Consider the following 14043-nt stretch of genomic DNA (forward strand, 5'->3'; position numbering starts at 1 on the left):
TATTGTGTAGATTAAGGTCATTTTTATTAAAGAGGGGTCTGAATACACAGAGTCATTGAAGAGGTAACATTCATGCCGCCATTATGCTAGTCGAGATTATACAGTCATGATCCTGACCAAAGTCTCATCTTTGGGCCTGAATATTGCAGTTTTTTTTTGCCTAACACTGCCAGTTTTACAACTGTATACAGAGATAATGCCAGTCACGAGTGATGTCCTTGTGGTTTAACAAGCGCAATAAAAAGGAAAGGAGAACACCAAAGGTGGTTAATGAAATAGGAGTCAGCAAATTGCTACAAAACAGGAAAGCAACTTTATTTAAACGTTTCCCTCAACTTTAGTTCAACGAGCTTACATCATTTCACAATCGTCATGAGATAAGAGACAGACTTGGTTATGAGGGGAATAGTAGTGCAACAAAAAGGCACAAGACCACATCTTAGAGGCAAACTTAACCAGGATCATTATAATCATAAGTATTGGTACAAAACAGAAGTTCACACCGAATAATGAGCATGATACAAGAACAGCAAGGAAATAGCATCCTTGGTCAAAACACTGAATTAATTTGTTTTTCTAAAAAAAAAAGTGGCTTTTATATACCTGCTCTGAGATGGGGAGGTTCAGAAAGGAGTTTCCTTCCTGTCCAGGCTTTGGTCATAAAATAATTTTTGGTCAATTCTTATACTTCCTATTATGAGGCCTGGGTCGCGTTCAGAAGGATACGCGGTAGCAAAAAGGGTTGCAACAGAATTTCTATTGTTCAGGCAGTACCTCACGGTTTATAAAGTTTCAAAACATTCTCCCTACTGAACATGACCCAGTTCTTGTTGTAGATTTCCTAACTGGGCCATTTCTGATACCAGACCCAAGACTATGCCATCATCCTCCTTTCCGAGGGGACTTTGTAACATTAGTGAAAATACAAACATCAAAATGACATTTATGCAACTGCTCCAAATGCTGGTTAGTAGCTGTGTCTTTGTAAAGTTAGTTTCCCTTTCATTGGGTCATGGCTAGAAAGGAATACAATTTCCTAACCTTAACCTAATTCTCCTAACCTGCCATGAAAAGTCAAATCTGACAAAAGCTGTATCCATTCTAGTCAAAACCCTTTTATTGTACTACGACTAAGAGAAATAAGTGCAGGGGGTACAATCACAATTAAGAATCTGCTAATTTAATGAGGGAATTCATAAAAATAAATGGCATTTTCTAATTCTGCAAAGATTTACCAATGGATACTTAGATATAACATTGGCTCTAAATTTCAATGCGCTTTCAATATTTTCTCAGTATAATTTGACATCTCTATTCATCAAAAATGAACATTCTATACAAGAGAGCAATTAAAATGTACACAAATATAATACAGGATATCAACAGAACAGTGTGAGAAAACAACCTCATTCATATGAACCTCTGGGAATAAACAACTGATGCCCTGTTATTAAGAGGAGCCATGATACTCCATGCAATTTACATCCAAACACACTTGGTGTAAAACCACTGATCATTTTGACAGGTTTTGTTGCTTGATGACTTCAGTCATACGAAAAGGACTTCAAAAAGAACTGTTGGGTGGGGTAAGAAGTAGGGTAGGAGTGTGAAAAGGGAATTTGCTGAGGGTAACATCAAGGAAAGACCCATGGGAAATGGAAAGAAACATTTGGATGCCATAGAAGCTTTGGGGATGGGGAGGCAACAGGGAACATGTTGTGAGGGGCTTGGAGGATGAGGGAATGGGTAGAGGCAAAAGCAGCTGTGATTGGTTGGATTATACAGACTGGTAGCCAGTGCGACTCTTCCTCCGGCCAATCAGGTAAGAGATAAGCACAAGGATGATTAGGAAGCTGAGGGCCACGCCCACAGCAATGGGCACCAGAAAGCTCAAATCAGAGTCCATGAAGCACTCCACGGCTGCCACAGAGAAGAGAGAGAAGAAGGGTTAGCAATGATAGCATGCTAGTGATTAGTCAGCAGAAAAGACCAGAGTTAAGAGGAGAAAAGAAACAGGATTTGGTTAAGTCCTTCACAGACATGGAAGAAATTAGAATTTTTTTAAAAGCAGCAAGTTCAGAACCAAGACATTCGTCGGGGTACGTCAGAGCATGGGCATTAATTGCAATTAGGAAAACATTATCAGCCATCTATAGACAACCACGTGATGAGGAATATAAGATGTGTCAATCAAAATCAATACATTTTAATTACACACACAGCTGTTACATGCCATCGTTAACACAGCCGCTTCTCCAAGTCATTGTTTCATGAGAAAGAGCTTTCCATCCGGTGAATTTCACCATTAAGTAAACTCTGCACAGTATATTAGTCAAATTAAATCAACAATTATCCAGATGACCGAAGTTATAGCCTCAGCATAGTGATAATTTAGAAGTGCTCATAGCCAGCGCCCTGGTTTCGCTTTCTTCCAATGAAATAGGCAACCAACACAATGAGGACCAGTAAAGTCAAGGCAACCCCGACCGCTATAGGAACAAGCCAGCTCTCTGTCGTATCGTCTTGGCAATCCTCCGCTGGATGACAGTAAAGAAAGTGGGCACGGGGGGGGTTGCAGGGTGGAAGAAAAGTAAAACATCAAAATGGTGAATGCATGGTCAATCATAGAGACACTTCAGTCAAGAATAGTTGGAAAACAAAGGAGGGATTTACTAAAATGTCCGGGGGACCAATAATATTGTAAAATATTAAAAATGGTCCACGCCAGTTTATGCACAATTTCCATTCCCATTTATTGCAGCTAAAAGCCTATTGAAAAGGAATTCAAAAATTAACATTGTTCACCGCCACAGAAGAACGTACACCGAGTTTAAACATTATGAACACCTTGCTTTTCCATGACAGACTGACCAGGTGAATCCAGATGAAAAGTATGATCCTTATTGATGTCACTTGTTAAATCCACTTCAAAATCAACCAGTGTAGACGAAAGAGACCGGTTTTTAGCCTTGCGACATCAATTGTGTATGTGTGCCATTCAGTGGGTGAAAGGGAATGACAAAATTGTGTGGGAAGCATTGGAGTCAACATGGAGTCAACATGGAGTCAACATGGAGTCAACATGGAGTCAACATGGAGTCAACATGGAGTCAACATGGAGTCAACATGGAGTCAACATGGAGTCAACATGGAGTCAACATGGAGTCAACATGGAGTCAACATGGAGTCAACATGGAGTCAACATGGAGTCAACATGGAGTCAACATGGAGTCAACATGGAGTCAACATGGAGTCAACATGGAGTCAACATGGAGTCAACATGGAGTCAACATGGAGTCAACATGGAGTCAACATGGAGTCAACATGGAGTCAACATGGAGTCAACATGGAGTCAACATGGAGTCAACATGGAGTCAACATGGAGTCAACATGGAGTCAACATGGAGTCAACATGGAGTCAACATGGAGTCAACATGGAGTCAACATGGAGTCAACATGGAGTCAACATGGAGTCAACATGGAGTCAACATGGAGTCAACATGGAGTCAACATGGAGTCAACATGGAGTCAACATGGAGTCAACATGGAGTCAACATGGAGTCAACATGGAGTCAACATGGAGTCAACATGGAGTCAACATGGAGTCAACATGGAGTCAACATGGAGTCAACATGGAGTCAACATGGAGTCAACATGGAGTCAACATGGAGTCAACATGGAGTCAACATGGAGTCAACATGGAGTCAACATGGAGTCAACATGGAGTCAACATGGAGTCAACATGGAGTCAACATGGAGTCAACATGGAGTCAACATGGAGTCAACATGGAGTCAACATGGAGTCAACATGGAGTCAACATGGAGTCAACATGGAGTCAACATGGAGTCAACATGGAGTCAACATGGAGTCAACATGGAGTCAACATGGAGTCAACATGGAGTCAACATGGGAGTCAACATGGAGTCAACATGGAGTCAACATGGAGTCAACATGGAGTCAACATGGAGTCAACATGGAGTCAACATGGAGTCAACATGGAGTCAACATGGAGTCAACATGGAGTCAACATGGAGTCAACATGGAGTCAACATGGAGTCAACATGGAGTCAACATGGAGTCAACATGGAGTCAACATGGAGTCAACATCCCGGTTGAATGCTTTCAACGCCTTGTTGAGTCAGTCCATGCCCAGATGAATTGAGGCCGTTCTAAAGTTTAAAAAAATATTAGAAAGGTGTTCAGCGTATCTTAATTTGAAGAATGGGTCTGTCCTGTGATTTCCCGTTTCTTAACATGCTGCTTTATGAATTCATAAACTAGGAGAAAAAAAAAAAAGAGCCAAATAATCCGATTCATTAATGTAATCAAACGTGATTGGAGCTGCTTCGTTGAGCAAGGCACAATCATAACATTTGATCATGTCAAGTGAATGAAAATTGGGTATAGTAAATGTTTTCAAAATTGTATTTTAGAACTGATTGTTGATGCGGTCAAGAAAAAAATACAATTTTAAAACCAAAGTAACAAACAGAATTTGTACAAAAGCAGTCAATTTTCCAAGACAACACACTGGAATGTAAAAGCAATAATATGTTTGAAAAGGGAAAAAAAAGCAAATCATTCACATATACAGCATCTTAAATGTTTTGGGGTTGACTGATTGATCAACAGAAATTAAAGGCAGCAATCAAATTTCTTCATGTCTCATGCAGACCATCTCACTACGACAAAGCGATAATACACAGCAACTACCCATTTCCACCTGTCACAACAGTACGACAATATACACATGTACTGCAAATCCTGTGGACAATCATCCTTTCTCTTACTCGATCGCTTGGTGCAACTTACAAGCGGTCAAATAGGCAGGGTTAGAGTCAATTCCATTTCATTTAAGTCAATTCAGGAAGTAAACTGAAATTATAATTCCAATTTTCCCCATGAAAAAGCTGTGAGGCAAATTGGAATTAGAATTTATTAATTGAAATGGAATAGACCCCAGCCGTGGTCACAAGTGCCCCCTTACTAAGTGGCAGCTTTCGGGAGCAACACCACAGCAATAGCTATAATATACACAGGTGTAACATTGCAGCACACATTTTCAATTTATGTCAAACTTACTGAACAATTTAGTGCATTTAAATGTATAAAAAAAGAATCACCATCTGTGAAGAATAGGGTTGAATGACCGCAAATAATCAGAGCTATCCCTTTTTTAAACGCCAACATGTAATGACAGGAGGGGTTGTGTGTTACCTTTCTTTTCTGGTTTGTCTTTTACATCCACAAACTAGGCATGGACTTTTCAAAGTTAATTAAACACTTGGTAGATTTCACACTACACAATGTGAGCCAGTCAGTCAAAGTCAGACTGACATTGGTGGCAACCATACGTCAAGTACTGCTGTGCGTGAATATAAATGACGGATGCCTTGTTTTGTCAAATCAACTTAGAGACGGAACTATATGCCAGCAATACCACCTTTTCTTTTTACCCGAGTTGTGGCCACACATTTCAGTCAAAAAGACACATCTCCCAATTCAAACTAATGACCGACTAGTGGATGATCAGTAACGAGCTGAAAGGGCAAGGAGCGCAAAGCAGCAGACCTTGACCCTGGTTAGTTCGTAAAAGAGTTCCTGAGCCAAATCAAAGCTACTCAATGATGTCTCATTGAGCAGCGAGGCAAATGTGAAATGTTCAAGTCAGTCAAAATGGTGCACTGCTACAATGAATTGTGAGGATGAATAAAACCACAAAAGAAAGGTTGAATGAAAATACACAAATTCAATAAGAACATAAACAAAAAAAGTATGCCAAAGGGAGGGAGCAAGTGTATGATTCATAGTGAAAAAGGGCACAGCCCGCAATTGTCACAGCTCCTCGTGAAAATGTGCAAACTGTAGCACAAGGACTTTAACTGGTGTTTCTATGAAATGTGCTACTTCATAAAAAGCGTCCCTACCCTGAATGAGAAGCCTCCGGCAAGTAATGTCAGATGGGTCAGGTGCAATCACTGAGAATTTTCAATAAATAAGGCCTTTACTGGTTCCAAAGGTTTCAAAAAAATTGCACTGGCTAACAGAGGTCAAATAATCCTGCACTTGCTCCTTTACAACAAAAAAAAAGATTAAGCAAATCAAACAAAACAGAAATCAAACAAATAAACGGGGTATGACAGTCGAACCTGGTCCTGGAAAACATTTTGAGTATTCAGGTTTACCTGAATAAAGCTGCTCAAGTCTACACCTAAGCAAAACTAGACTAAGCTCAAGACCAGGCTTTGGGACCGCCACCCCACACAAGGATCAACCTGTGTTCTTGATTAATTATCACAGATTCATGATCACATATTGCTTTTTAGAGGGTCTGATATCCCACATAGGTCTTCCTACGACCAATCACGTAAGCAATCACTACAATGAGAATCAAGCCAGCCAGGGCAGCACCAACAATGATAGGGATTAGGATGCTGGTGTCATCCAGTGAACATTCATGGGCTGCAGACGAGAGAGAGAATCAATGAGCACAACTTGGAACATCATCTTCTCATGATCATTTGGTTGTTAATCTTTAGGGCAGAAGCATGGCATGACCTGAAATACTTACCCGTTTCACCAAACTGGACATGTAACCCATTCTACTGAAGCCCATAATGGTTATTACAGTCTATGTCTCAGTTTCAAGCATGTTAGCTGCATTTGGCTTTAGCAATCCTAGTAAGCTGTAGCATACCACTAACATAAGGGTAATGATGCAAATTCACCATCTCAGAAAGTCACCTACCTGTAGCGAATTCGCCTTTGTTGACTTCAAAGGGCTGGACGCGAAGCTCAAACGTGTAGAGTGTGAGCGTGTCGGTGACGTTTAAGGTCTGCTCCTTGTTGCACATGTAGGAGCTGCCTACCGCCGCCGCCCAAATGGACATGTTGGTATTGACTGCAACGACGGGAGCCCCTGGACATAACACACAGAGTGAGCAATGTTCTAATATGCATTGCATGTACTGTGCAGGTGCTGAGTGTAATGTATACTGTTTATTACAAAGCTGCACTGTTTCCAAGAAAAATGGCAGCTTGGGGAGAATAAAGTTGATCCTATCCTAACATCCAATTAGGGACTTTGTTTCTGAAGGGGTTTGTAGTGCATTGCTGCTTACCAGTGGCTGGTATCACTGTGACATTCAGAGCGTGCAGTTGGAACTTCTTGCCGTCCTGTAACGTGCAAGGAAACACTTATCAGTTTGACTGAAATAGACCCTACTCTGTATTTGTCCAACTGTCTACATGCTAAATGCAGACAACCAGGATAATACCGGACTTGGTTTCAGATTTTTTTGTTACGTGTCTGGCTTCGTCGCCTTACGTTGCTGAATGTGAACATGATGGTGATTGTATCCGATGTCAACTTGAGATCGCTGCTGTTGGACCTACAGGCTCCACCCACTTCAGTCATATTGGGCACCAGGTTGATGGTCTCCTCTTTCTAATAAAGGGGAAAACACAGGTCGTTAAACACTAACATACTAGCAACAAAGACCTATCTTCATAGACAAGAAAATCATGTTCTCTGACAAACATATCTTAACATTTTCAATTAAACAGACGATTGCATGCTAAAATAAGAAACATCAAAAGGGCCTATTTTACAATCGCTATCCTACTTGTATACATACGTCTCCTTGCTTGTAGCCGATCTGTAGGCCGAAGGTGGCCATCAGGCAGGCTGTGCTGTTGACGTCGGTTGCGATGCTGTACTTTCCAGTAGTGGGCGTGGGCAGTGTAGGGGTAGAAGTGGGGGCAGCTGTGGTGGTAACGGTCGTGGTGGGCGCCACAGTGGTGGAGGGCATGTCAGCGGAGCATATGGTGTCTATGCAGGGAAAACAGAGAACCTATTAAGTTCAGAGAACCAACAGGGTTGGGATCAATTGCGTTTCAGGAAGTAAACTGAATTTCCGTTAACTTCCTGAATTGACCCTTGTTAATTGGAATTGACCACAACCCTTTACACAGTAAAATAGTTTGACATACAGTGTATTCGGAAAGTATTCAGACCCCTTGACTTTTCCCAGATTTTTTACGTTACAGCCTTATTCAAAAATGAAAAAGCAAAAACAGTTAAGACAATTTTGCAAATATCACATTTACATAAGTATTCAGACCCTTACTCAGTACTTCATTGATGCACCTTTGGCAGCAATTACAGCCTCGAGTCTTCTTGGGTATGACAAGCTTGGCACACATGTACTTGGGGAATTTATCCCACTGTTCTCTGCAGATCCTCTCAAGCTCTGTCCGGTTGGATGGGGACCGCCGCTGCACAGCTATTTTCAGGCTGGGCCAATCAAGGACATTCAGAGACTTGTCCCGAAGCCAGATTTCCTCCAAAGGTGATGCTTGGCATTCAGGCCAAAGAGTTCAATCTTGGTTTCATTAGACCAGATAATCTTGTTTCTCATATTCTGAGAGTCCTTTAGGTGCATCTTTGCAAACTCCAAGCGGGCTGTCATGTGCCTTTTACTGAGGAGTGGATTCCATCTGGCCACTCTACCATAAAGGCTTGATTGGTGGAGTGCTGCAGAGATGGGAGAACCTTCAAGAATGACAACCATCTCAACAGAAGAACTCTGGAGCTGTCAGTGACCATCAGGTTCTTGATCATCTCCCTGACCAGTGCCCTTCTCCCCCGATTGCTCAGTTAGAGCTGGCTGCCTAGACTAGGAAGTCTTGGTGGTTCCAATCTTCTTTCATTTAAGAATGATGGAGGCCACTGCGTTCTTGGGAACCTTCAATGCCGCAGACATTTTTTTGTACCCTTCCCCAGATCCGTGCTTCGACACAATCCTGTCTTGGGGATCTACGGACAATTCCCTCGACCTCATGGCTTGGTTTTCGCTCTGACATGCACTGTCAACTGTGGAACCGTATATAGACAGGTGTGTGCCTTTCCAAATCATGCCCAATCAATTGAATTTACCACAGGTGGACTCCAATCAAGTTTTAGAAACATCAAGGATGATCAATGGAAACAGGATGCACCTGAGCTCAATTTCGAGTCTCATAGCAAATGGTCTGAAAACTTAGGTAAATATGGTATCTGTTTAAAAAAAAAAATGTTAATACATTTCCAAAAACCTGTTTTCGCTTTGTCATTATTTTGTTTAGACTGAGGGGAAAATTATTTGATCTATTTTAGAATTAACAAAATGTGGAAAAAGTCAAGGAGACTATATTTTCCGAATGCACCGTATGATTGTGGCACAGTTCATCTTACAATGGCCTGATGCTCGTACTACCTACCGGTGTCACTTTTGCTGCCGTTAATCACAAACGCCTGTAGAGCAACATCATACAGTGTCTGAATGACAGACTCTACTGTCCGGACATCTGCACTCTTGCAGGAGTAGTAGGTGTCCACACTCACGTTGGTGATGATTGACTTTACCGTCACAGACTTGGTTTCTAAAAGCAAGAAGGATTGTCAAATATCAGCAAGAAGGATGGTCAAATATCAGCATGTGTCATATCAACTACAGTACTAAATTTGTATATCGTGAATTAACAGTATCATGACATAACTATGTAGTCACTAGTTCGTTACCTTTTGATGTAGAGTTGGGGAAGACGCTTGAGTCATTGAGATTGTAGGAGAAGACAATGGTATCTACTTGGTAGGTTTTGTTGTTTTTAGTGAAATCCACTGTCCAACTGTGCCCATCTCCAAAACTGAGTTTCAATGTTGATGTTGTGTTATCACAGGCGCTCCCTTCGGTTGTCACATTTTCAGGCAGTACCAAAATAACAGTTTCACTCTGAAAGAGGATGAATATATGACAGTCATTAAAATATGGATTCCCTTTTATCATTTCCCACCAAGTACTTCCTCAGGAACAGTGCCATTTCGCATCATGACAAAATAGTACAGTAGACATAACATGTGTCCATTATAATGACGGATTAGCAGGGGGGAAAAAAGAAATATTTCATATTCTGGGACAACGGGTGGGTCTAATCCTGATGGGTTAAAACCGGCTTCCATCCGGTGTCTATTTCACAAGTTACCACTGGCTAAATCTATGAAGGTAAAATGTCTATTTATTCTGTTACATCTGACTGAGCAAATCCAATGTCTCATCAGCCCAGCCAAGCAATTTATAGACTTGATCTCTACTTTAAAAAGCATAGACATAATCTAACATTTCTTTTAAACTAACAGTTTTCAACAGAGATTTATAAATCTTGCTATCCTACTCTCCGACATTTGCAACATTGTTTCAATATTCAAATTCAATCTCCATCTGTCTCATAGTAATTAACGTATTGTGAGTAGGGACGAGACAGGCAGCGGTTTTCAGCCGGTCTAAATTATGAATCAGCTGGCATCATTTTATTTATATATATATATAAATAACAAAGAAATGTCAACCAAAAATGGGTAAAACGAAATGATGTGCAGCTAGTTTGCAGTCTTCCCAGCTTCAGTTGGAAGTGATTGTAGTAGCTGTGTTGTTGGCTGGCTCCTATGAACAACGGTGTCCTGACGGGTAAGCAAATTGTCCATGCCAGGCAAAACCGCGCCTCATTAGCTCATTGTTATGGATGTATCCAAATAAATGTCAATAGAAAACAGCTTATACAAATACTTCGCTGCTATTCTGGCTGCTTTTTTAAATGATTAAGTTAGCTGTAGTTGGCTAGCTAGCAAGCAAGCCATAAGAATGTTGCCAGTATGGCAATGGAACATTTAGAATGAACGACTGGGTCGGGTCTATAAACACAGAACAAAAAGACTGAACGACTGGGTCGCATCTCTAGCAACCGAACTGATAGAACAAATGACCAGCCGGCTTGGGTAGCAACCCTAGATTTGTGCGGGGAATATATATCTTGTGGAAGGATGAAATAGTATGAATAAATTCATCAAAATAATATTTAATGAAAATATGCCAATCATTATTTTAATACATTGCTAACCCGGCCCTCAATATCATCTCGAGCCTAACATGCCAATATATCCTCCAAACACAGGCTCGCATTTTCCCTTAATTAGGCTTTTTTATTGCTAGGGACAATAACTTTGACAAACCCTGGTGTAACAAGACAAGCAATGACAATTACAGGATAAACCGCTGAACAGACAGAAGACTTTTCCTTGCAGTTATTCCCTCTCGTCCCCTCTGTGATTACATTAAGAACTATATTTGTCAAAGTAGACACTCAACTCAAAACTTATTAAGCAGTGACAAATCATATCAAGAGTTATTTATTACCACGCAGAAAAACATTTAGAGTAAATACACACCTTATTTACACCAACTTCATATGCGACTGAGAAGTTGACCATCAAATTGGCGTAGAGGCATAATTTGTTCTCCGTGTTGTTGACGGACACTTCAGTCCCATGTGATAGATGGAGTTCTGAAATAAAAATTAACAGCCATTTTCTTGACATGTTATGAGGCAGAATGTTGGGGTACTCCTGAAAACAAACTAAATTTCAATAATATAACAGTAAACAGCATAGGTAGTCTAACATGAGTTTTGGTCATTTTCTACTTGCCTTTACAAGTACCCAAAAGATAGAAATTCTTGTAAAACCATGTGCTAACAATTTCCAAACCTTCATTGTTGTGAAAGTGTTCATCTGAGCAATCTCACATGGAACTAAATGGGCCCAGTTTCCAGATTGCGACGGAACTTAGGTTTACAATTGTTTTAAAGAGGCATTGTTCCTACCACGCAGAGAGAATGTTTGAAGTGTTAATCTTATCTTAACATTAGAATTACCCCACAAAACTGATGACAGATCAGCTCCTAGAACGATATTAGCCCCTATGGCCGCAAATATTGAAGTGGCTTATTATGCTTAGGCTTCCCAACAATAATGCACCAAATTATAGATTGGGCATATCATTGCACACATGTTACACCATCACGAAATACATTGAGGCAAAATAATTACAGACAGTAGCCTGTTGGAAAAACAGAACAATTGATTTTTTTAGAAAACATTTCACCATTATTTAACTAGGCAAGTCAGTTTAATGCAGTCATCTCAGTTTTTATTTGAAGTATATTTTCATCCTTTACTTGATTGTAACACTTTGGCAACTTTGTATTTGCAGTCAATTTCATTCTGAAGATATCAGCAGTCAGACTGATAAATATTTTGCTTCTGTTTAGCAGAGATATTCTATGAACAAAGTGACATGGAAGGGCAAAAAAGCTCGAACTACGCACTAAGCTGTTCTAGTGGTCTGAGGCAGTCAGTTAATAACAAGCGTTTCCAAATGCAACTTTAGTACAGGTTATTTTGGGAAACAGCTGAGATGTAACGATGCTCCTACAAAAGGTTCTAACAATGAACTAAGCCTGATGATGCCTTTAAAAAACTGGCCCTGGTAGGTTATCACCAGTGACCCTGTGTCCCGTCACCCGGAGTGACTTGATATCAGAGGCCTTAGCTTGCATTTCTCAACTGAAAACATTCTAATGAAAATTGAAAAAATTGGAAGGGGGGAAAAAAAACCTTGAAGGATTCTGACTTGAATATCAAATGAGTCCTGGCAACACCATGGCAGGAGGCCAAAACCTATCCAGGCTATAAAAAAAGACATGCATTGGCTCAATGTGCAAATTCCTTCTATCAATCATAACAAGGGGATTGGTTTATAGACAGCAACTGCTATAGAAATCACTTCGGTTACCGTGCAGGTTTAAAATGTTACTGCAGCTGTTATACAATTAAATAACAAAAGGTCAATCAGCAGATACTTGGTCACGAGACAACTTCCTGATTAACGCCCAAAGCCATATATCATAAATAAGATACAGCTAACGTTACTGAAGTGAGAATCCTTAACGTAAATGTAGCTGAGATTTTGGATTGAACTGGATTTACAACAGTATAGTAACGCTAACGTTATCTAGCTAGTACATTACATATTGATACCTAAGCAAATGTGTAACTGGTAGCTAACGTTACTTAGCAAACTACGAGTTGTGAGCCTATTTCATGTTCCAAATGAACAGGGCGAATGAAGCTGGTCGAGGTTGTCGTTGACATGTTTGGTAACGACACATAAGGACGATATTGCTAGCTAAGCCAAATGAAAGACAATGCCAAACATTACTTGGTGTTTAAGAGACAGCTGTTATTTTCCCTGTACACCCAGAAGTCCTTTCTGTAACATGACCTGTCAACTAAGACAGTTTTTAAAACCACAACGAACGTTAGCTAGCTAATTTAGCATGACAGGTGAACAGTGTCATAAACTTAATGTCTTGGATTATTGGGTCTTTGATTGCCGGTAAAGTTGCGTGAAATTCACATGAATAAGTCTTTACTTTTAATTTATTTGTTGAGTTAAACTTAGCTACAGCTAATGTTTGATAGAAAACTAGCTAACTAGCCTCGCTAGCTACTGGCGCAGCAAATAAATAACGTAGTTAGCTCAAGCAATATGGCTGAAGATAGGCCTGCCGCCCGAAGTGACGGAGCACCGAAAGTTTCCTCTTATGGATTACAATATTACCCAACGATGACACAAAGCAATATTTCGTTAAATTCTGTAAACATACCATTTCCAAGAGCGACGAACAAAATCAAAAACGCACAGCGAAACATGATGACTTGGTAGCCAAAAGACCTGTTCGGGAAGCGACACCAGCTTACGACTTCAGCTACCTTCCAAGTGCAGCTCTAGAGCATCCGCTCGTCAGCAATACTAAAAAAAAAAAAAAGAGTACTTCCGGGTCACGGAATTTCGGGAACAATAAAAGTCCCCTGCGTAATAGTAAAAAAAAGTGTCCTTAATCTGTATTTATCTATGATATATGAAAAATAATTTCTAAACATTAACTATGATAAATATTTGTTCATATTTAAATGAAATGTGCATTAAATGTGGGTTTAAAAAAACTTCCAAGGTCAAATAAATGCTCCCAATGCAGTACACTGTATATGAAATATATATTGGTTTACAGATAGGGAACTATTCTAGGTGCCGAAGTAAAAGTTGAGTTGGGATTACTCACTAGGGTCTATAAAATATATATATGGTGTTATTTCATGGAGGCCT

General features: G+C 40.2%; 1 protein-coding gene across 3 annotated transcripts; it reads right to left on the minus strand.

Moving 5' to 3' along the window:
- Positions 1-294: 294 nt before the first annotated feature.
- On the minus strand, positions 295-13695 carry LOC112256373 (lysosome-associated membrane glycoprotein 2). Of its 3 annotated transcripts, none has more exons than XM_024429583.2 (9): positions 13544-13695; positions 11265-11380; positions 9564-9774; positions 9263-9424; positions 7639-7832; positions 7329-7448; positions 7123-7177; positions 6750-6920; positions 295-1920 (listed from the first exon to the last, which is right to left on the minus strand). In XM_024429583.2, the coding sequence occupies exons 1-9, from the start codon at positions 13587-13589 to the stop codon at positions 1778-1780; spliced, it is 1218 nt and encodes a 405-aa protein (XP_024285351.1). In that variant the 5' UTR covers positions 13590-13695; the 3' UTR covers positions 295-1777. The 3 variants fall into 3 exon arrangements, with proteins under 3 accessions (XP_024285351.1, XP_024285350.1, XP_024285353.1); XM_024429582.2 differs by having other exon boundaries at positions 1778-2537; XM_024429585.2 differs by lacking the exon at positions 295-1920 and adding an exon at positions 5374-6463.
- Positions 13696-14043: the final 348 nt, after the last annotated feature.

The sequence above is a fragment of the Oncorhynchus tshawytscha genome, linkage group LG08 (genome assembly GCF_018296145.1).
Source record: "Oncorhynchus tshawytscha isolate Ot180627B linkage group LG08, Otsh_v2.0, whole genome shotgun sequence".
Classification (NCBI taxonomy): Eukaryota; Metazoa; Chordata; class Actinopteri; order Salmoniformes; family Salmonidae; genus Oncorhynchus; species Oncorhynchus tshawytscha.

Coding starts and splice junctions, on each gene's coding strand:
- LOC112256373 (XM_024429582.2), bottom strand. CDS start 13,589: ATGTTTCGCTGTGCGTTTTTGATTTTGTTCGTCGCTCTTGGAAATG. Junction 9,775..11,264: donor ATGAAGTTGGTGTAAATAAG/GTGTGTATTTAC, acceptor ATCCTCTTTCAG/AGTGAAACTGTTATTTTGGT. Junction 7,833..9,262: donor CGGCAGCAAAAGTGACACCG/GTAGGTAGTACG, acceptor TTCCCTGCATAG/ACACCATATGCTCCGCTGAC.